The sequence below is a fragment of the Aquarana catesbeiana genome, linkage group LG01, assembly GCF_042186555.1.
Source record: "Aquarana catesbeiana isolate 2022-GZ linkage group LG01, ASM4218655v1, whole genome shotgun sequence".
Classification (NCBI taxonomy): Eukaryota; Metazoa; Chordata; class Amphibia; order Anura; family Ranidae; genus Aquarana; species Aquarana catesbeiana.
In genome coordinates this window covers 195556259-195580492 of record NC_133324.1, presented here as the reverse complement: position 1 = coordinate 195580492, position 24234 = coordinate 195556259, and the positions used below count along the sequence as shown (strand labels likewise).

Here is a 24234-nt window from a genome sequence, read left to right as displayed (position 1 = left end):
CTTTTATTTACAAATTTAAACTTAGATAAAATAAGTTATCATTTTCAAAATATTTCTGTCCTCCATCCTATAAATTATTTATAAACAAAAATAGAAATATAAATTATACTGTCTATAAAAAAATAAACATTGTTCATAGCAAATTTCAAATTAGCGCAAATGTAAAAAAACACAGTAAAAAACTCTTCTCAAACATATCACAAACTGACACAATAACTCTTCTTTCACACACATGGAAAAGGTAGGTTCTGTTGTAATTAAAGAGGCACTGTCATTACAATTTAAAAAAATAATTACTCATTTCTTTGTAAAATACATTTAAAATACTCACTATTAGGGCCTTCACTGAATCCAGTCTATGCTCTCTTGCAGAGTTAGAGTTAGAGGCACAGACAAAATTTTAAGCTTCGGTCACTTCAAGGTGTGCTGGGAACCGGGTCTTGTCACACCCTTAAAGTGGTTCTCCATTCTTGGCTACTGTGTCCCGAGCATGTCCCTTTGGAGCTTAAGGATAAGGACAAAGTAGTGACTGGAGCTTTCAGAAGAATCCAGCATTAAAATATGTTCTTTTTGGCATATACGTACAGACTTGCGGTTATGCATGTGAGGGCGTTCAGATGCCTATATGCGTAAACTCATTAGAGCATTCTTTTGTTTTAGCCACTAAAATGAATGTATGCACATATGTGCAGGTTTGCACACGTTTTCTTGCGTCCGTACGTAAATTTGGCTAGTATGCTCCTCTCTGAACACAGGCTTGGTTCATCCTTTTATACCCCTAAATGCTGCTCTAAAATAAAAATCGAATGTGCATGGACTTTGGCATTTGTTCTGGCCATGTGCATAAGGCCTAAGCATGTGGGGGAGAGCAGAAAGACTGGATTCAACAGGGATACTAACAGGGAGTGTTCTAAAAAGAGTATGAACCAAAGCAATGTTGCATTCAACTTTTTAATTGTGATGACATTGGGGTTCATTGCAAAAGAAATAAAGCATGTTCACTTAGTAAATTAAATGTTTAGTTAGCTTATTAAATGAGGTGATGCCGTGTTCATCTCACTCATCCAATCCTGTATAAGAACTCTTCCTCTTGTTCTTTTTTTTTTTTTTTTTTTTATTTCTCTTGCACATGATTGAGTATTCATTTTGAATCAAAGCTAAGTGAACATACATACACTTTACAGAGTGGACAGCCAGTTCTACTTTAGTAAATGAATCCCAATGTGTATTTAATCACTCTCTATTGTATCCTATGACTGTACCCCTTGTTCAGTGATGGGCTGCATGTATATGTTGAAGGTGTATATCCACCAGAAATAAATGTCCCGTGTATAAGGCAATGAAACAAATTCTTATAGCATTTTCAAGGGAATTATGAGCATTATGCACAGAACATGCTGTTCAATCAAACATCCAATACTAAACCTAAAATATTCCTAAATGACAGGCGAAATGGCCATAAAAGCTACTGCACACATTTCCCATGCCGAGGATCCAATAGCACTAATCAGGGACATAAAATGGCAGCTTGCTTATAATATGCCCAGTCTCTGTTTGGATTCTGTCATAGACCCACTTCCTGTTGCAGCGGCACTCCGGACCACACTTTGTGGAGCCACATTTTGGGCATGGATAGAAACATCCTTGGCAGATCTCCTCCAAGCAGTCACAAAGATCCTTATTATTGCACAGGAGTTTTCCTTTCTTATCATACTTTTTAACTGAAGCCCTGAAAAGACATTGTACTTGTTAATGGGACTGTTTATTGGTTCAACATTCATTATTTATCAGGATTTCAATGTAATATAACATAATAAAATACTATTTAAAAAAAAAACAACTATTTATATATATATAGAGAGAGAGAGAGATACTGTATATACTGTATATAGATAGATATCTATATTTATCTATATAGAGACATATATACAGTGGAACCTTGGATTACAAGCATAATCTGTTCCAGGAGAATACTTGTGATCCAAAACACTCATATATCAAAGCGAAATTCCCCATAGAAGTCAATGAAAACGAAGATAATTCGTTCCGCATTGACTTCTATTACATGCAATACCGCATGTGGCCAGAGGCGGGGGGGGGCGGAGAGCCTTGGAAATACTCTGGGACAGCTCGGCTGAATTCGGAAAGCCTCGGAAACACTCGGGAACTGAGTATTTCCGAGTAATTTCCGAACGGCTCCAAACGGCTCCGAACCGTTCCGAGTGTCCCTGGCGCCCCCACACCTCTGGCCAAATGCGGTACCGCATCGCCCATTAGCTTGAATTTTGCTCGTTTTGCAAACACTCGCAATCCGAGTCAAAATTTTAAAAAAAAAGTTGCTCGTCTTTCAAAACGCTTGTTAACCGCATTACTCGTAAACTAAGGTTCCACTGTATATATATATCAGAAGCGGACCTTTTGAAGTGTCACCCCTTACCTGTGGTCTGCTAGCATAGACTAGGAGAAGAGAGGTACTTCTGTAAATACTGGCAATATTTGTCATTTAACTGTACTATGTAGTAGAGTTGGGCGAACAGTTCAAGCCGAGAAAAAGCTTGGCCCGAACATCGCCTGTTCGCCCCTTGGGTGAACACCTGAATTTACGGGGGTGCTCGGGGGGGAGCGCCTCATAATGCACTGCATGCTGCACAGTGCATTCTAAGCCCTGATTTGACAAAGCTTTGCCCAATCAGGACACAGTGAATAGCTGGGTGTTAAGGAGCAGGCTGGGAAGCCGTCTGCTGCATCCTTAACAACGGATGAGTCCTCTGCTGTCAACGGGCTTCCCCACTGACAGCTGAATGAAATTAACAAAAAATTGTCGGCGATAGAAAAAAGTGAAAAAGAAAACCGGAGTGGGGGCCCCCTCCAATCCATACTAGGCCCTTCGGGTCTGGTATGGATTTTAAGGGGAGCCCCACACCAGAATTTAAATGGTGTGGGGTCCCCCCAAAATCCATACCAGACCCTTATCTGAGCATGCAGCCTGGCAGGATGGGAAAGGTATGGTTTCGCATATACTTTAATTTACTCAATTTTACATAAACCAGTTTGTATGTAGGGGTTTAAGAATACTGTACTAAAATTCAGTGGAGTTGATTTACTAAAGGCAAATAGACCGTTCACTTTTTAAGGGATGTTGCACTTTGTATTCAATGTGGTGAAATTTCACTCTGCAAAGAATATCCGAATGTGCAAGGAAAATAAAAAAAAAGCTGAATGTTTGCTTGCACATGATTGGATGATGGAAATCAGTACAGCCTCACCCTATTTACTAAGCAAATTCCCTCGCAAAGTGAAAACCCTTTTGCCTTTTGTAAATCAACTCCAGCGTATCACTGGGACCGAAGTATTAAACCAATACAAAGAGGATATGTAAAGTGCAGTATCCCATAGCAATCAGGAATCACTAGACTCCAGTAACCAGCAAATTAGTAATTTTTGGTAATTTGTTGATTGGTTGCTCCTGGTTACCACCCTTTGCACACTCCCTGCTGTCTGTCATTTGTACTATTAAAAGAAGAAGAATGAGAGTACATTAGAACAACTGTAATCTGCAGTGGATACTGAAGCATTGACTGATCCACCAGCTGGCTGTCATGATGATATGTTAGATCATCTAGGGAAAGGATGCAGGATTGTACAAAAACAGAGAACAAGTTATTCACAAATAAATGGGGAAAAGTGTTTCTATGCCTTAACATTTACAAACTTTAATACCTAATAACTCCGCCCACACAGCCGCATCATTCATTCACAGCAGTGTGAGTTATATAACTACAAGTCCTATCTTCCACCGCGGCAGACAGCTTGTAATTCTCAGCGGATTATGAGAGCACTAATCAGCGCCCTTGTAGTCCATTGACACTTCCTCCTGAATTGTAGGCAGTGTCTGCAAGAGCCTGACAAGGCAGCCTTTATCCACTGATTTCTGGTGCAATGCTCTGCAGAAACCTGAGAGAAGAAAAAATGCACATATTTTTTATCTGAAAAAATATACGCATTTATTATTTTATACACAAAGTTGAACTTAGCCGTTAACTAGCTCTTAGCACATTGTGGAACTAGCCACACACTAATTTAGTAATTTGTGCAATAAGATTGCAACATATCATGCTGGAGGTTTGGCAATTATGTATGAATTATATTTATATTTCATATTTATAACTGCCAATATTTGCAAGGTTTGTTGGAAATGGATTTTCTTAAAGAAAAAAAAAATCTGCAGAGCTATCGGCCCTGTGAAATGTGTTTTGTGTGAATACCAGCAAAATCCAATGTTACCAGGTTCTTTTTTTTTTTCTCCAGGCTAGATGTTCTTCATTCATAAGAAAAGCATGAATCAGGAAAAAAACACATTATAGGCATTATAAGGCTGATGAGCATAAGAAATAAATATTGATTTACTATGACTGTCATGACGCCATCTAGTGACCATAAGTATTATTTTCATGATTCATGCCATATCTATGAATGGGATAACATCTGACCTGGAGAAAAAATAACCTAGTAACATTGTGCCTGCATTTGTACAGAACAAATGCACATGCAGTTTCTCAGGACGTATGGCTCTGTGAATTTTTTTATGAATGCACATCTTAAGGACTCATTTACACACGCATTGACTTTAACACACATTAAAGCGCATACCTCTTCAACATGCTTTTTTGATGTTTCTGCGGTGCTTTTTTAAAGCTTTAAATGCCCTTGTGTGTGTTGATTTTCTATTTGTTTTAAAGGGGCTCAGTAGAACCCCGGCTCAGTAATACTCCCAGCTAATTAGTACCCTTGTTCAGCAGATCCCCATATCATTAGTACCCCCACTCAACAGATCCCCAGCTCATTAGTACCCTTGTTCAGCAGATCCCCATATCATTAGTACCCCCACTCAACAGATCCCCAGCTCATTAGTACCCTTGTTCAGCAGATCCCCCTCTCAGTAGTAACCCCAGCTCTGCTAATCCCCCCATTTAGTAGTAACCCCCAGCTCTGCTGATCCTCCTCTTTTTCTAGTCCCTGCTCACCTCATGTTATATGGCAGCATGTGACATCTGCTAGTTTCTCCTGCTCTGGTCCCACAGCTCTGCTGATTCTCTGCCACTCATTTATTTCTCTCTCCATTCCCTGCTTACCTCCTGCTATATTGCTCACCACGTGTGACATCTGCTATTTTCTCCTGCTCTGGTCCCCAAGCTCTGCTGATCCTCTGCTGCTCAGACCTATCTCTCCACTCCCCACTCATCTTCCGCTATATCGTTCCCACATTGTGCACCACGTGTGTCGTCTGCTAGTTGCTCCACTCTGGACCCCGCTTACCTTCCTGCTGCTCCACGCTGCACACCAGATGTGACATCTGCACCAGACACTCTATATACACACACAATACAGACAACAGACAATATATACACATGAACCAGAAGTGACTGCTGATGATGTTCTGGTTCGCTTGTTGATTTCCCAGTGCATCCTGTGATATCTCATACGTCCAATACCTCCAAAACAAAGCAATGCTGCAGGTGCTGTTAGCAAGCGTTGTGATAAACTTCTATGGAGACTTTGGAGACACTTTGAAGCATTAAGGCCTGTTTCACACAGGCTTAAGCTTGTATAAGAGCAGTGTGAACAGCAAGCTTTGACAAAGCATTCGCAGAGCTTTCAGCAAGCTTTGTTGAAGCTTTGAAAGGACCATTCAACTCCAATTTGTAGATGTTGAACACAGATCTTAATGGGAGGGTTGATTGCCACTTCATGCAAGCTGCTAGCAGGCTTCAGCAGGCTTTCAACAAGCTTCAAGAAATGCTGAAGCCTGCTAGCAAATTGTTTAAAGTGGCAATGGTATGCCTCTTCTGCATTAAAAATCCTGCCTGTCCACAATTTTTCATTAACCTCTTGCCGACTAGTCGACGCAGTTATACTGCGGCAAGTTGGCTCGGCTGCGCAAATTGGCGTAGGAGTGCATTGGTTCGTGCATGAGGTTCTGTGGGTGCACACATGTCTCCGGGGGCACGCGCCGATTGGCCAGCGGGGGAGCCGACCGCGGGCCACCCATGATCCTTCCCCACAGAGACAGAACGGGGATCTGCCAAAGTAAGCAAGGCACATCTCCGTTCTGACAGGGAATGACACAGGATCTTGTCTTCCTGCTATGCAGAAAGACGAATCTGTGTGTTGTCCCAAGCAGCCCATCCCCCCACACAGGTAGAAACACACTGAGGGAACACATTTAACCCTTTGATCGCCCCTGATTTTAACCCCTTGCCTGCCAGTGTCATTAGTACAAGGTCAGTGCATATTTTTAGCACTGATCACTGTAATAATGTCAGTGGTTTCCAAAAAAGTGTCAAAAATGTCAGCTAGGTGTCCGATCTGTCTGCCGCAATGTCGCAGTCCCACTAAAAATCACTGATCACCGCCATTACTAGTAAAAAAAAAAAAAAAATAATAATAAAAATGCCATAAATCTTTCCCCTATTTTGTAGCCGCTATAACTTTTGCGCAAACCAATCAATATACACTTATTGTTTTTTTTTTTACCAAAAATATGTAGCAGAATACATATTGGCCTAAATTTATGAAGAAATTCAATTTAAACATTTTTTTTATTGGGTATGTTTTATAGTAGAAAGTAAAAAATATTGCTTTTTTTTTTTCAAAATTGTCGGTCTTTTTTCGTTTAAAAAATAAATAAATAAAAACCGCAGGGGTGATCAAATACCACTAAAAGAAAGCTCTATTTGTGGGGAAATAAGGACATAAATGTTATTTGGGTACAGTGTCACACGACCGCGTAATTGTCAGTTAAAGTAACGCAGTGCCGTATCGTAAAAAATGGCCTGGTCAGGAAGGGGATAAATCCTTCCGGGGCTGAAATGGTTAAAGTAGAACTATAGGCAAACATTTTTTTCATGTTGGATAGAGTAAGAGAGGATTTTAACCCCTGTCAGATTTTTTTTTTCTCCATCTTTGTCCTATTGGGAATGTTTCTCTTCACTTGCTGTCCCATAGCCAAACAGGAAGTGAGAGGAAATCCCTGCAAATTAAGGGAATTCCTTGGGGACCCCCAGGTCACTAGAATTAGTGTCCCCATTGGAAGATTTCTCCTCTATTACTTTTCTGGGGACAACCTAAAATGTGGGATTTTCTTTTACTTTCACAAATTGAGAGGTTGAATCTCCCTAACAGGGACACAGACAGAAAAAAAACGACAGGGGTTCTAATCCCTCTCCACTCTCTCCAAAACAAAACAACAAAGTTTTGCCTTTAGTTATACATTAAAGTTGCATTGCACCATATGACTGTAATGTTCAAATTCCATTAGACTTAACTGAAAAAAACTGTCACTTGGTAATAAGCATCCTTTTCTTGGTGTGTTAGTTGATCCTAATGAACAATACTCCAGTATGGCACAGATGGTCATGTCATAGACAGTAAATGTCCTTACTTGTTGGTTGCTGAGTAGTACCCAGTCATCTGGGACATGTAAGCTTTTTTCTTTTGTTTTCGAGTTTCAGGATTAAAATCAGCAACCTGTGGTCCAGGATTTTGGAAAGCCAGACATTTCAACTGCCGTTCAATTTGCTGTCAAAACAATAACAATGTCAATATGAAGCATTTTACCTCCTACATCTCAGCAGAGGAAGCTAATGTGGTGTGATCACTAAATATAGGGAACATGACCTCTGCCGGGTTAGTCCCCTCATATCAAAATTTTTGAAAAAATCTTATGCAGTTTGTTAGATCTTTGTTAGATCAGGTTAGATCAACCGTTGTTTGCGTTAGATCTCACACAGAAGAAGCGATATTAACAGTTATTTGCTGGGGGGGCTAACCCGTCATCAGCCCCCCCTTATCAAAAAATGGACCAAACAGTTAGCTATTTCGGAAGCAATTTGTTAGATCCGGTAAGATCAAGTGGTTTTAACGTTAGATCTCACATAATTAGAGACTTATTAAGTGATTAATGAGGGGGCTGCCCCCCCCCTTATCAAATTTTTGGGCCAAAAATCATTCAGGCTAATAGATATTTGTTAGATCCGGTAAGATCAAGTGGTTTTAACGTTGGATCTCACATCATTTCAGAGATATTCCACATCAAAATAGAGATATTCGGTGGTAGATATGGACGGGTTAGCCCCCCCTTATCAAATTTTCGGGCCAAAAATCATTCAGGCTAATAGATATTCATTAGATCCGGTAAGATCAAGTGGTTTTAACGTTAGATCTCACATAATTAGAGACTTATTAAGTGATTAATGAGGGGGGGCTGGCCCCCCCTTATCAAATTTTTGGGCCAAAAATCATTCAGGATAATAGATATTCGTTAGATCCGGTAAGATCAAGTGGTTTTAATGTTAGATTTTACATAATTTCAGAGATATTCCACATCAAAATAGAGATATTCGGTGGTAGATATGGACGGGTTAGCCCCCCCTTATCAAATTTTCGGGCCAAAAATCATTCAGGCTAATAGATATTCGTTAGATCCGGTAAGATCAAGTGGTTTTAACGTTAGATCTCACATCATTTCAGAGATATTCCACATCATAATAGAGATATTAGGTGGTACATATGGACGGGCTGGCCCCCCCCTTATCAAATTTTCGGACCAAAAATCATTCAGGCTAATAGATATTCGTTAGATCGGGTAAGATCAAGTGGTTTTAACGTTAGATCTCACATCATTTCAGAGATATTCCACATCAAAATAGAGATATTAGGTGGTACATATGGACGGGCTGGCCCCCCCTTATCAAATTTTCGGGCCAAAAATCATTCAGGCTAATAGATTTCCGTTAGATCCGGTAAGATCAAGGGTTTTTAACGTTAGATCTCACATAATTAGAGACTTATTAAGTGATTAATGAGGGGGGCTGGCCCCCCCTTATCAAATTTTCGGGCCAAAAATCATTCAGGCTAATAGATATTCGTTAGATCCGGTAAGATCAAGTGTTTTTAACGTTAGATCTCACATCATTTCAGAGATATTCCACATCAAAATAGAGATATTAGGTGGTACATATAGACGGGTTAGCCCCCCCTTATCAAATTTTCTGGCCAAAAATCATTCAGGCTCATAGATATTCATTAGATCCAGTAAGATCAAGTGGTTTTAATGTTAGATCTCACATAATTTCAGAGATATTCCACATAATAATAGAGATATTAGGTGATATTAGGTGGTACATAAGGATAGGTTGGCCCCCCCACATGCCATTTTCTGACCAAAAATCATTCAGGCTAATAGATATTCGTTAGATCCGGTAAGATCAAGTGGTTTTAACTTTAGATCTCACATAATTTCAGAGATATTCCATAAAAAATAGAGATATTAGGTGGTACAGAAGGTACATCCATCTTCAACCGTCTCTGGATGGTCTCTGGAACCTTCTTTGCATGGTTCTTCAGCGGGTGCCTGTAGTCTCTCCTCAAACCTCCGTTCACCTCGCCTCATGGTGATCTCTTCTCAACCCAACAAGCTTAAGTCTTTAGTTAGCCCCCCCCTTCTTGCAAAGCAGGCTGGGCTTGGTAGTTCCACCCCCTGTAGAATCAATGGGGCTACATTGTGGGCCGTGGTCCTCTGCTGCTGCTTGATTGGCTCCCTCTCCCTGCCAATAGGGACACAGGAAGAGGAGAGGGAGGGGGAGAAATCCCCCACAGGGACTGACAGGCGTGCTCTCCCTCAGTGAGTGCCTGTGTCAGTGTCTATTCAGTCCGGCGGTCGCTGGCAGGAATGGCAGGAGGTGCGGGACCATGGGTGATAGAGTAGCCCCCGCTACACACTCCCCCCACCAAAGAACCTTTGGTCCGCTAAAGGAGGTAAAGAGTCTATGACCTATTACATGCTTTTGATATACACACAGAAAAAAAAACAGGTTAGTGTGCACAGGAAACCATACAATTTACATCTGCATAAAACCCTGGCAGAGGAACATCCCACCAATTAGCATAGGAGGGGAGGTTAACTGGAATGGCCCAGCTAGATGTGCCAGGGGCTGAGTGTCAGAAACCAAGAAATCAGGTCGAGACAGAAGTACAGTTAAATCACACTTGTTTAATAATAAAAGTAAAAAGAACAAACGTAGTCAAAACATAGCCAAAGTTCAATAACCGGAATGGATAGTCAGCCAAGCCAGAAGTCAGGGATCAATGTAGTGGAGCAGCAAGCAGGATCTGGAGCCAGAAGGGATGTCAGCAAAGCAAGTCTTGAACAGGATCACAGGAGATTGTTTCTGTGATGTTGACCAAGGCGAAGGCAGAGATCCTCTGGACTGGACGGCTTAAGTAGGCAGGACTGACGAGCAGGATATCATCAACAGCTGAGTAACTGTGGAGAGATAGGAGCTGGCAATTATCCGACAGCTAAGTGGCCAGCTCAGAGAAGGAAGGACTGAGCCCAGCCCTGACAGTGAGTTGGGATTGTCCACCACCAAATCTGCGGTGGAAGGGTCAGTTTCTTCAAGAGTCCTTTTTGCAATGAGAACGACCTCCGCAGAGCTTTCACCCAAAGTATCATATGTTAGTCTTTTGGGCGGTTGAATAACCCTTCGCTCTGGCTGTTCTTTAGGTTCTGGGGTTACAAGCACACTGGTCTCTTCTTCTTCCTGCATATCAGCTTCAGCTTCCTCAATGAGGGATGGAAAGTTTTAGGGGTCTCTTGTCAGCAGGGAAGATTGAGGGTCTTCCAACTCTTCAAAAGGTGGACTTTGAGGTACAAACTCAGGATCCTCTGGCCTGAGAGTCACCTCAGTCACCTTGGGAGGAGAAGAAAGGGGGTGGGGGTGGGTGGCAGGCCCTGGCATTTGAGATGGCCACAGACAATCTTTCTCTTCATCCTCGCTGTTTTCATCTTCAGCAAGGGGTACAGAGTGAGATCTAGTCACTGGCTGGGATCTTTCAGAGGCCATGGGTGTGGACTGTAAATCTGGCTGTGGTGGCACATGAACTGCTTCTGACAGAGGCAACAGATGATTGTGATGCTAAGTCTTCAGCAGGCCTGTGCATCCCTCTGGCCGGATTTGGTATACTGGGTGTCTGGGCAGATGCTTGCAAACGACATAGGTTAGTCAACTTGTGCTTTCCAGGGACACCCAGGTTTCTCAGCAGTACCTTGTCATCCGGCTGTAGGTCCTGCACTCGTACCCTAAGGTCAAAGTTTATTATGTTTCTCTGTCCTCAGGCATATGAGGCAGCTTGAGCCTTATCAAAGGTGGTTTTCAGACGTCTCTGCAGGCGATTCACATACCCTCTGTGGAAAGTTGCTAAGGTATGGTCGAGGGATGTGCTGAAGTCCAAGTTTACTGGCAGCCAGGCCTACGGTCCGAACATCAAACTATAGGGAGAGTAACCTGTGGCATCATTGGCGGTGCTGTTATAAGCATGCACAATAGCCACTATATGCTTGCTCCAGTGCTGCTTTTGTTCTGAACTTAGAGTTCCAAGTATATCCAGGAGGGTTCAGTTTAATCTCTCTGTTTGAGGATCCCCTTGAGGATGATAAGGGGTGGTTTTAGACTTCCTGATGCCCAACAGGTCTGAAAGTCTCTTGATGAGACTACTCTTGAAATCTCTCCCTTGATCAGAGTGGATGCTTGGGACAGACCATAGTGCACAAAGAATTTCTCTGCGAAGATCTTGGCCACCATGGATGCTTGTTGGTCCCTCGTGGAAAACGCCTGGGCATACAGAGTGCAATGGTCAGTCAATACCAGGATATTTCCCTGCTCACTCAGATCAGGCTCCAAGCACAGAATGTCAATGCACACCAGCTCCATGGGTCCTTGACTCTGAAGATGGTCCATTGGGGCAGCTCGTGAGGCAAAGTCTTCCTTTGGATACATCTGTGGATACATCTGATGCAGGAGTGGCAATAGTCCTTAACTTCAGCCTGCATGCAGGGCCAGTAGAACCGGTCCCTCACCAGGAGAAAAGTCCTTTTGGTCCCTAGGTGGCCATGGTTGTCATGTAGGTGTCAAGGCTGGGCTCAGCCCTTCCTTCTCTGAGCTGGCCGCTCAGCTGTCAGCTAATTGCCAGTTCCCATTTCTCTCCACAGTTACCCATCAAGTCGTCCAGCTCACTTGATCTCTGCCTTCAGAGTTCTTCTCGGCGGGGGCCAAGTTCCGACTCATGTAGGCAACAGGCCGTAGATGGCAGTCATGCTCTTGATATAGCACCCCACCTAACCCATCTCGACTGGCGTCAAAGTGTAGCTCGTATGGCTTGGTTGGATCTTCATAGGCCACGACTGGAGCGGTTGTTAGGCTTCACTTCAGCTGCCTAAAACCTCTTCACACTTCAGAGTCAATTGTTCCTGAATTAACTCTCTGGGTTTTCTGGGCCCTCCAGCTGGTCTGACAGGCTTCGCCAGATCAGGGTCAGCGTCTTAGCGAATCCCTTGACAAATCTTCTGTAATAAGAGCAGAATCCCAGAAATGACCTAAGCTCAGTCACGTTGGTAGGCCTCGGCCAGGAGGTCAGTGGCTACTTCATCAGCAGACACAATGTGACCAAGGTAGTTGACCGAGGGTTGATAAAACTGGCACTTTTCCAGAGACAGCCTCAACCCCCTCACCATGGAGTCTCTTAAGGACCTTCTGCAGAAACTCTACGTGCTCTTCCAGGGTCTTGCTGAAAACCAAGATGTCGTCTAAGTATACCAACACCTCGATCAGTTTCATGTCACCCACGGTCTTCTCCATTAGCCTTTGGAAGGTGGCTGGGGCACCAGACAGGCCTTGATCCATAAAAGAGAAAACAAACGTGCGCTCATAATGAACATAATCTGTGTAAAAAATACATAATCTAAATCCCTGTAAGAAAATCAGAAATGTGCATCAAAAAATATTGATAATTAATAAATGGTAAAAAGCTGTGAAAAAAATATGCTTAAAAAGTGTCATAACATTTCAAGAAAAGTTTTCACAACCCAAATGGATAAGGAACAGTCCTTAGATGAAATACTCCAAGGAGCGAAAGTTCTTATGATGAACAGTAGGAGAGGGAGTCCCATACATAAACAGTTACTTCACAGAAGCAGGAGGAAGCATCCACCTTCCGACCAGTCAGACACTGCACATATATATGGAGAGGGAGGGAAATGAGGATAAGAGCTCTCATATAGTCCCACAGTATTAAAAGGTGGACCCTTACCCTCAATGATGGACCTCCTCTCTGGCGAGGTCTCACACGCAGGCAGACTTTGCCCTCTGCAGGGACTGTGGATGGATGATGTCCGGATCCAGCTCATACAGTGTGCGTCTCCAGCTTGGCTTCTACCAACTCGTCCACCTGGGGGGGGAGGGAGTGACAAGCACACTTGTCCCAAAGGGAGGTGGATAAAAAACAAAAGAGGGGCTCCGATGGTGTAATAAAGTTTTGGAATTTATTGCTAGTTAAAACAATGGAGTCACAACAAGTGAGCTCCGTGAATACAATATAAAAAAGCCGGCATAAAAATAGCAAACACCCGTGCAAATCATGGGGCGGACTGAGTGATGGCTTACGATGCGTAGCCATGCCCTACTAGTTTCGTTACATCTAACATCTTCAAAGGGGCACGGGCGACGCATCAAGTCATCACCTATATAGTGCAGAGCATGAACCAAGCCTCATTCTGACTTGATATCACCACTCAGCAGTAATCAGACAGCTGGATGGGGAAATAACCAAGCCTCTCACTGGTGTTCTTCCCTGCAATCAATGCTGCCATGGTAACCTTTAATAAACAGAGACCAGAAAAGAGATTAACCCCTTAAAGAAGAAATCCCTGGTTCAGTATAATAAGCTATTGCTAACTATACCGCACAGTGCTCACAGTATTAAAAACTCTCAAGTACACTTATCTGAAGTGTTATAAACACAAATAATTTAATTCAATTTATTAAAATTAATATAAATTAGAATTATATAATACACTGAACGGAACCCAAAATGAAAAAAAAAAAAAAAAAAAGGGGTTTCTCAGTATGCATGTTCCCCTGAAAAAATCAGTACAGTAGCAAGCGCATTCATAGATGGAAAGAACATCAGTGAACCTGTATTAATGATTTTACATTGGGGAGTATATCAACACACTAAATATATATATATATTTTTTTAAAGTGGATCTCATATATAGTTCCACAAATATGAATAAAATAAACATCATAAAGAATAAAAATATAAAAATATAAAACCATCGGAAATGTATGATCACAGACGATCGTATAGGACCCTCAAACTGAGTCTATTGCCCTCCACTCTATAGTTGTCTAAAAGAGGGGAAAAAAAGGGGGTGGGGTTATTTCTAGGAATTATCTATAAAAACATTGAGCTCAATGTCAACGTTTAGTCCCCTGGGTCTTAAAGAGCGGATTTTATAGATCCATTCCATTTCGAGCTTCGAAATGGCTCTTCTCTTAGAACCTCCCCTCCAGGGGAGCTTAAGTTTGTCAATGCCTATGAACGAAGTCCCCCTGGGGTTTTGTTTATGAACCTTAAGGTAGTGTTTGGAGACCAGATGACCTAAGAAACCTCTTTTAATGTTCCCAATGTGTTCCCCAAGTCTCACTTTCAATGAACGTACAGTGCGACCCACATAGTGGAGCCCGCACGGGCAAGTCAGAAGATACACGACGTGGGTTGTTAAACAGGTAATGAAAGATTTAATCGGGAATTCACTCGATGTATTATTACAGTGAAAACGGCCCACCTTCCTTTCAGTAACAGCATTGATAGAACAGACCTCACAATTTTTACATTTGTAAAAGCCTATTAGGTGTTGAAAAAACATTGGCTTATGAAGAGGGGGATCGCACACCATCGACACAACCCGAGATTTAATCGAGGGGGCACCCCTGAAAATTACTTGAGGTTTGTCAGGAAGGATTGGTCCCAACACAGGGTCATTTTTAATGATATGCCAATGTTTGTACAGCATTTTTTTAACAGAAAAGTGCTGCCATGAATATCCAGTAATAAAGGGACAAACTAACTTATTATCTCTATTGGGATTAGGTTTATCTGCCAAAAGTAAATCTCTATCCATTGACTTGACCTGGTTCAGTTTTTCTTCTAAAAATTGGGCCTCATACCCTTTTTCCAGAAATCTTCCCGTCAGAATACTTGATTGGGACACAAAATCCGCCATTGTGGAACAATTTCGTTTCAACCTAATATATTGACTCTTCGGGACAGAGTCTAACCATGATTTGTGGTGACAACTGTCCCGAGGTATAAACGAATTCCGGTCTGTGGCCTTAAAATGGGTGGAGGTAAGTAGAGAGTTCCCTTCACTACGAATTTCAAGGTCCAGAAAATTGATCCTTTGTTGACTTGCCTCATACTTTAAAACAATGCCCCTTTCATTATTATTTAGGTCCTCCATAAATGAATTCAGTGAATCATAGGAGCCACTCCATAGGAGGAGGACATTATCTATGTACCTAGCCCACAAGACCAATTCGGGTCTTTGTTGGGCATAGATGACGTCCTCCTCCCATTTCCCCATAAAAAGGTTCGCCAGGCTGGGGGCCTTGATGCATACAGTCAAATCCAAACATCCCCTGCGGGGTAATGAAAATGGTCTTCTCCCGATCCTCAGGGTGCATGGGGATTTGGTAATACCCACTCTTCAAATCCAGCATGCTGAACCACTTCACTCCTGACAGGCTCTGCAAGTCATCTTATATCCTTGGGGTGGTATATTGGTCGGGAATGGTCCTTCAGTTCAGCGTCCGGTAGTCAATACCCAGCCTCAGTGACCCATTCTTCTTCCGTACCACCACTATTGGGGAAACGTATAGACTCTGGGACTCTCGGATGATACCTGCCCTCTTCAACTCTGCCAGTTGTTCATGCAGATCCTCCAAGTCCCCTAAAGTAATCCATCAAACGCTTTCCCTGAACGGCTTATGCACTCGAAGAGATGGATCTGGTATTGGGCACTTTTTGTACACCCCACATCAAATTCCCTCTTGGAGAATGCAGCCTGCCATCTCAGGAGCTGAGTCTTGGCCCTTTCCTTCCATTCAGGCAAAAGGGGAGTATTTTTCGGATAGAGCTCCTCCACAGAGATCCCATCCTTTGCTCCCCCCACCAAATCAGACGGTCGGGACTGGGGTGGCCAGATTCACTTGTCCCAGCAACATCTGAGCCGGCATCTTCACTGGCGAGGCTGTCATGTTGCGGACACTAACCAAGATCTTCCCGTGACTTCTTTGCAACCCTTTTTTTGAAACCACCTCGGGAATTATCTCCACTCCCATGTCTTCTCTCTGTCCGTCTGATTGAAGGACAATGAAAGGGCCTGCTTGCTTCCAATTTAGCTTGACAGATGCTCGTAAATAGGCCACTTTACCAGGCTGTAACACCTTCTCACACTTGTCCAAGCGCCAGATCTTTCCCTTCTATTTTTGTACCAGGTTCTGGTAGGCTTGTCTCAGCATAGGGTGCAAACTTGTAGTTGAAGTGCCCAGCTCCAGAACAAGAGGTGTCAACAGCATTCTGACAAGATCAGTATTGGTCCCTATATGAGAGAACTCTTACTGGCCCCTGGTGGGCGAGGACAGGCCACTGCCTGAGTTTCAAAAGTCTCGGCATTCCCATCCATGGAGGGATCAAAGGTCAGCTTGACCGGTAGATAGCCATCATAGTGGAAGTTCTGAGTCACAATGCCCCATATCTGCAACTCTTCCAACTTCTGCAAAGGCAGGTGCTTGAGGTGCCTGTCATAGAAGTCTCTGTAGAGAAGGGTCACTTAAGCTCCAGTATCCAGAAGGGCCTTGGTTTAGACTCCCTTTACTTGGATGGGAACAACAGGAGAAGGTCCCACCAGCTTGTCAGGGAGCATGGAGGAAGTGGTGATTTGTATCCGTGCTCCTCTCTGCGAGGTTCTGATTGGGCTTAAGTCTGCGCTATGTTCTGGGAGTCTGGTGTGCATTGACTCTCCGACACCAGGCAGCATTTGTCAAAAGAAACAGGACACTGGGTTGCTTGGAGGCAACAACGGGGGGCCCTCTGCAAGGGTTTGGACTTTCGCTGCTATCTCTTCGTGTCATTGGTTTTGAGCCAGCTACCATAGATGGGCACCCGGTTGGCTCCTTCAGCAGAGCCCTCCGAAGTTTCCCTCTGGCTTCTGGCACTGTGCTTCAGGCTTCACTGGGCTTGGACACACCTGTTGATTAATGTCCCACATAATTTCAGCATACCTCGGTATGCTCAATGGCACTCCTCACTGGTACATATGAAAATGCTCATCACCGCCTCCAATATAGACACTAGTATGGATATGCGTGCATCGCTACCAAATATCCATAATATCCCTGTAATTATGGATAATCAAACATTAAAATCACTTGATCTTACCGGATCTAATGAATATCAATTAGCCGGGGTGATTTTTTGGCCAGAAAATTTGATAAGAGGGGGCCAGCCCCCTTCATTAATCACTTAATAAGTCTCTAATTATGTGAGATCTAACATTAAAAGCACTTGATCTTACCGGATCTAACGAATATCTATTAGCCTGAATGATTTTTGGCCCGAAAATTTGATAAGGGGGGGCCAGCCCGTCCATATGTACCACCTAATATCTCTATTTTGATGTGGAATATCTCTGAAATGATATGAGATCTAACGTTAAAACCACTTGATCTTACCGGATCTAACTAATATCTATTAGCCTGAATGATTTTTGGCCCGAAAATTTGATAAGGGGGGGCCAGCCCCCCCTCATTAATCGCTTAATAAGTCTCAAATTATGTGAGATCTAACGTTAAAACCACTTGATCTTACCGGATCTAACAAAAATCTATTAGCCTGAATGATTTTTGGCCCGAAAATTTGATAAGGGGGGGCTAACCCGTCCATATGTACCACCTAATATCGCTATTTTGATGTGGAATATCTCTGAAATGATGTGAGATCTAACATTAAAACCACTTGATCTTACTGGATCTAACGAATATCTATTAGCCTGAATGATTTTTGGCCAGAAAGTTTGATAAGGGGGGGCCAGACCGTCCATATGTACCACCTAATATCTCTATTTTGATGTGGAATATCTCTGAAATGATGTGAGATCTAATGTTAAAAACACTTGATCTTACCGGATCTAACGAATATCTATTAGCCTGAATGATTTTTGGCCCGAAAATGTGATAAGGGGGGCCAGCCCCCCCTCATTAATCACTTAATAAGTCTCTAATTATGTGAGATCTAACGTTAAAAACACTTGATCTTACCGGATCTAACGAATATCTATTAGCCTGAATGATTTTTGGCCAGAAAATTTGATAAGGGGGGGCCAGACCGTCCATATGTGCCACCTAATATCTCTATTTTGATGTGGAATATCTCTGAAATGATGTGAGATCTAACGTTCAAACCACTTGATCTTACCAGATCTAACGAATATCTATTAGCCTGAATGATTTTTGGCCAGAAAATTTGATAAGGGGGGGCTAACCTGTCCATATGTACCACCTAATATCTCTATTTTGATGTGGAATATCTCTGAAATTATGTGAGATCTAACGTTAAAACCACTTGATCTTACCGGATCTAACGAATATCTATTAGCCTGAATGATTTTTGGCCAGAAAATTTGGTAGGGGGGCCAGACCGTCCATATGTACCACCTAACATCTCTATTTTGATGTGGAATATCTCTGAAATTATGTGAGATCTAACGTTAAAACCACTTGATCTTACTGGATCTAACGAATATCTATTAGCCTGAATGATTTTTGGCCAGAAAATTTGATAAGGGGGGGCTAACCTGTCCATATGTACCACCTAATATCTCTATTTTGATGTGGAATATCTCTGAAATGATGTGAGATCTAATGTTAAAACCACTTGATCTTACCGGATCTAACGAATATCTATTAGCCTGAATGATTTTTGGCCAGAAAATTTGATAAGGGGGGCCAGACCGTCCATATGTACCACCTAATATCTCTATTTTGATGTGGAATGTCTCTAAAATTATGTGAGATCTAACGTTAAAAACCACTTGATCTTATCGGATCTAACGAATATCTATTAGCCTGAATGATTTTTGGCCAGAAAATTTGATAAGGGGGGGGCAGCCCCCCCTCATTAATCACTTAATAAGTCTCTAATTATGTGAGATCTAACGTTAAAACCACTTGATCTTACCGGATCTAACAAATTGCTTCCAAAATAGCTAACTGTTTGGTCAATTTTTTGATAAGGGGGGGCTGATGACGGGTTAGCCCCCCCAGCAAATAACTGTTAATATTGCTTCTTCTGTGTGGGATCTAACGCAAACAACGGTTGATCTAACCTGATCTAACAAAGTTCTAACAAACTGCATAAGATTTTTTCAAAAATTTTGACATGGAGGGGCTAACCCGGCAGAGGTGGGAACATGATGTAATTAATTATTTTACTATGTCATGCCACTCATCATATAGGGTTGCTGAGGGTTGATCGTCACCTCCTGAGACAGTGACAGCTATTAAATTGATTGTAATAGTATTATTTAAATGAATAATAACAGGTTTATTGCACACAGCGGCCCCAAACCTCTTCTTCTTGGGCCCCCACCAGCACGTCTGGCTCCTTCTATGTGCCGCCATAGGAAGCTGCTTGTCTTATGGATGCATTAAGTGAGGGCTCAGGTAAGTATTAAGGCATTGTGTGTGCACTGGTGTGCAGTCATGTTGGAACGGGAAGGGGCCACCCCCAAACTGTTCCCAAAAGTTGGAAGCATGAAATTGTCCAAAATGTCTTGGTATGCTGAGGCCTTAAGAGTTCTCTTTACTGGAACTAAGGGGCCAAGTCCAACCCCTGAAAAACAACCCCACATCATAATCTCCCTTCCACCAAATGATTTGCACCAGTGCACAAAGAAAGGTCCATAAAGACATGGATGAGCAAGTTTGGGGTGGAGAACTTGACTGGCCTGCACAGAGTCCTAACCTCAACCCGACAGAACACCTTTAATATGAATTTGATTCTTAGATTGTAAGCTCTAGGGAGTGGGGCCCTCTGATTCCTACTGTATTAAAAGTGTATTTGTACTTTCTACCTTCAAGTTGTAAATCCTGTATAATAATAATTAGAGCAGAGACTGCGAGTCATGGCCTTATTGTCAACATCAGTGCCTGACCTCACAAAAGCGCTTCTGGAAGAATGGTCAAACATTCCCATAGACACACTCCTAAACCTTGTGGACAGCCTTCCCAGAAGAGTTGAAGATGTTATAGCTGCAAAGGGTGGGCCAACGTAATATTGAACCCTACAGACTAATACTGTGATGTCATTAAAGTTCATGTGCGTGTAAAGGCAGGTGTCCCAATACTTTTGGTAACTTATGGTAATATAGCGTATGTATGAATGGCACTATTTGTGATGGGTTTTCACTTGCACAATGTTTTTATGCACTATATAATTCAGGAAGATCTCATTAATGGAATCCCACAGGAAGAAGCTAGGGGATTATTCATAATACCAGTATCCACCTATAACTGAAATCAGAGTGGAAAGTCATACCGACTGCTTCTGAACCCGGGGTGGATCTTCCTTAGGAGTTTCTCTTTCCATTTCTTCCCGATTCTCACTGTTTTTTAAAGAGTTAGACTTCCCAGATTTTTCACTCATTTTCTAGGTTAGAAATCTGTAAAATATATAAAATCCTAATAAAATATCTACACAACCAGTTACTTTTATCCAGTATATACAAGGCACAGTTTACACACATTTAGTGCGGTTCACACTGGAATCACACAGGAACACGCTCCGCGTTTCTGTGCAATTCAGTGAGATGTAATTTTCAGCTGGGCTTAAATCGCCCTCGATTGCACCAAAAGTAGTGTATGCCCTAATTTTAAAAATGTACTACAACTGGATTGCATGGTACTGCGGAACCATCTGATCCTGTGCAGGAAAATGCAGTAGATTCCTTTTGGTTTCCCAGAAAATACCCAGGACACCGATTGAAGCCTGAGTATACAATTTCTCCACCTGCAATACTGTAGGGCACAATGCCAATGTACCTATTGCCAAAACTTTTTTTTTTTTTATTGGATAGGGAAGGATTAAAGCCCCTGTCAGTTTATTGCTGTCTGTGTCTCATTGGGGTAGATTTCCCTTTACTTCCTGTTATAGAGATGAAAACCAGAAATCCCAATTAGACAGTTGTTACCAGAACAGTTGCCTGCTTTGGAACACTAAAGAATAATTTACAACTACAGCACACGCGGCAACTCACATGTACATGTATTGATGCATTGTGGTGCTATTCATTTTGAATAGTACCCCAAGGCACTAAGGCAACACACGTGTGTTAAAACACCCTGCAATGCATGGCAGTGCGCCATAGTGTGTTACAATGCACTGCACAAAAAGTTTGTGACATTGAGCTCTGGTTTACATTGGTACGATTTGACATGTCAAATCGCATGTCAAATCGGCAGCAATGGCAAAGTCCTAATCGGTCCAACGCTGTATTTGCACATTTTTACCGCAATTTTTACCGTGTTTTTTGAAACGATTTTGAACAGGTCAAAAGGTCATCAATGTAAAAAGCAGAAAAATGCCTGTAATGTGCCCAAAAAGAAGCTTGTGTACTTTTTTGAGCTTCAGGCATTTTGCATCAGGAGACAAAACACTCAGATATGAACAGGTGCCATTGAAATGAATGGGATTTTGATTGTTGACTGTTTTTTGGGCGTTTTACGAGCTGAAAACACTCAGATGTGAATGCAGCCTTAAAAACTGGGACATTTTTGTGCGTCAGAAGCACATTTATCCCGACCGGATGGTCTGATGCAACACACGTTAAAGTGTGACATAATGGGGTTGATTTACTAAAGGCAAATCCACTTTGCACTACAAGTGCACTGGAACTGCACTTGGAAGTGCACTTGAAAGTGCAGTCACTGTAGATCGCTGTAGATTTGAGGGGAAGCTCTGAAATGAGGTGAAGTTCTACTGATTTTATCATCCAATCATATGCAAGCAAAAATGCAGTTTTTTTTTTTCCTTGCATGTCCCCCTCAGATCTACAGCGACTGCAATTCCAAGTGCTTTTGCAGTGCACTTCTAAGTGCACCTGCAGTGCACTTGTAGTGCAAAGTGGATTTTCCTTTAGTAAATAACCCCTAATGTGTGTTAATGCAATGCACAAATGTAAACGGGCCCCAATCCCCACTCTTTAGTCTGGTGACTAAAATTTTGGATTTTCCCATCACTTGACAGTGGTCATCAGGACAGATAGAGAGGGTGAATTTACCCAATGGGGACACAGACAACAATAAAAAAACTTGCAATCTAATTGATTTCTACTCTATTTAAAACCAGTGAAAAAAAGAAAAAAAATTGGCTGGACTATCCCTATGTGTTTCCCTTATGTTTGTGTGCCCAATGTGCACAGTGATATATTTTGACTTTACTTATATCCAACATACAGTATATGCTATAGCCAGAATGCTTGTTAACAATGACACATTATAAAAATAAATCCTGTAATAATTTCTAGGTTCACAGAGGAGGCTAATAGTAGGTAAGTAATAAGATGACAGTAAGTAAAATACAGCAACATTACCTCTAACAGAGACCCTCCACATGTTATTTTCTCCAGAATTCTTTCTACACGTCTTATTTGTCGGTGACTTTGCACTTTTCTCGTACCATGTATATTGTAGGTTCCTAACTGATAAGAGGAGGCTTGTTTGTCATTCTCCGCCCCACATGTACTCACAAAAGTGAAAGTGAGTCTCTCCCATCTAATGTGTACACATTGGACTACAAGCTGGTTCCACGGGCAACATTATAATACTCTGCCTTGTATCCAGTGAATTCCTGATGCTACAGTAAAACTCCTACACTCCTATTATCTATTTAGACATTGTTATTTACAAGATTTTTTCAGTTTAATGCAAAAGTAAAATACAAACAACTTTTTAATACTTGTGGGTTATTTACTAAAGGAAAATCCACTTTGCACTGCAAGTGAACATGGAAGTGCAGTCACTGTAGATCCGAGGGGGACATGCAAGGAAAATAAAAAACAGCATTTTAGCTTGAACATGATTGGATGATAAAATCAGCAGAGCTTCCCCTCATTTCAGATCTACCCCTCAGATTTACTGGGACTGCACTTCCAAGTGCACTTGCAGTGCAAAGTGAATTTGCCTTTCGTAAATAACCCCCATGGAGTTCTATGGTCACAGCATATACTTTCATTGTATAACATCAGCACTGAAATAACAATACAAAAAAAACTTTTTTTTTGACAATCCAATATAAGCTTACTGGAAAAATTACCTTTCTTGTTGCAAGGTTTGTCTGTCTGCCTGACATCTCTTTCCACAACTTCATGGATTCCCTGCATGCTTTGCAGCTTCTCCTCTGCTGTTTACTTTCTATTTCTAAGGACTACATATCCCATGGTACCTTGCTGCCTGCAAGCCATGATCCTTGTACTGACTCTTCTTCCTGAAGCTCCTCCTCTCAGCACCTCTGTAGGTAGGCTCTGTGAATTCTGTGACACAGCAGTGCCTACCCCACAGGGAATAAATAGTTAACCTTGACAGTAAGTTTACAAACTTCAGGATTAGAGTAGGCCAGAAATAATTGAAATACAATGTGGAAATAAATATATTTTACATTTTGACCACAGATATCATTTAAATGTGTCAACTATTACAAATATATATATATATATATATATATATATATATATATATATATAAAATAAAAGTATAGTTTGAAGCTGAAATTTAGTTTTTGAAGTTACATTGGTCCAATTTGGAGCTGTGTACAAAAGTATTTGCCGTACCTGGCTGATCCCTGTGGAAGCTGGAAATCACTGTTGTAGGCACCACTGCTTCAATGACCGCCACTAGATTCTGACTGGGCACAGGCGCCATTCTGAGTACATATTGCATGTTCTCAATGAATGAATGACGTTCACTAATTGGATGAGGTGGAGATCATGATCTCATTACCCCGCTTCTCCACCTCATCAAATCAGAGTATGCTGTGTCCCTGGTCAGAGATGCTTGAGTGCAGGAAGGCATCAGGGGTAAAAAAAAATAAAAAATCCCCTAGGTGTCTCTATAAAGAGTACCTGTCATTCAAAATTTTCACAATGACAAAACATTTTCATATTATTAATTATAAAAATGTTTAAAGCCCCCACCCCACTCTGCATGAAGGAGCAATGGAGCACTGACAGTATGGTGGGAGGGGGGTGTTAGATGTACTAGCAGGTTTAGATACACTAAC

At 41.9% G+C, this 24234-nt stretch overlaps 1 protein-coding gene across 1 annotated transcript; it reads right to left on the bottom strand.

The window, feature by feature from the left end:
- Positions 1-73: 73 nt before the first annotated feature.
- Positions 74-22707, bottom strand: ARL14EPL (ARF like GTPase 14 effector protein like). Its single transcript, XM_073624651.1, has 4 exons — positions 22550-22707; positions 20497-20620; positions 7442-7578; positions 74-1729 (listed from the first exon to the last, which is right to left on the bottom strand). The coding sequence occupies exons 2-4, from the start codon at positions 20602-20604 to the stop codon at positions 1504-1506; spliced, it is 471 nt and encodes a 156-aa protein (XP_073480752.1). The 5' UTR covers positions 20605-20620; positions 22550-22707; the 3' UTR covers positions 74-1503.
- Between the last annotated feature and the right edge of the window lie 1527 nt (positions 22708-24234).

Coding starts and splice junctions, on each gene's coding strand:
- ARL14EPL (XM_073624651.1), bottom strand. CDS start 20,604: ATGAGTGAAAAATCTGGGAAGTCTAACTCTTTAAAAAACAGTGAGAAT. Junction 7,579..20,496: donor CCCGGGTTCAGAAGCAGTCG/GTATGACTTTCC, acceptor TTGTTTTGACAG/CAAATTGAACGGCAGTTGAA. Junction 1,730..7,441: donor TACTACTCAGCAACCAACAA/GTAAGGACATTT, acceptor ATGTCTTTTCAG/GGCTTCAGTTAAAAAGTATG.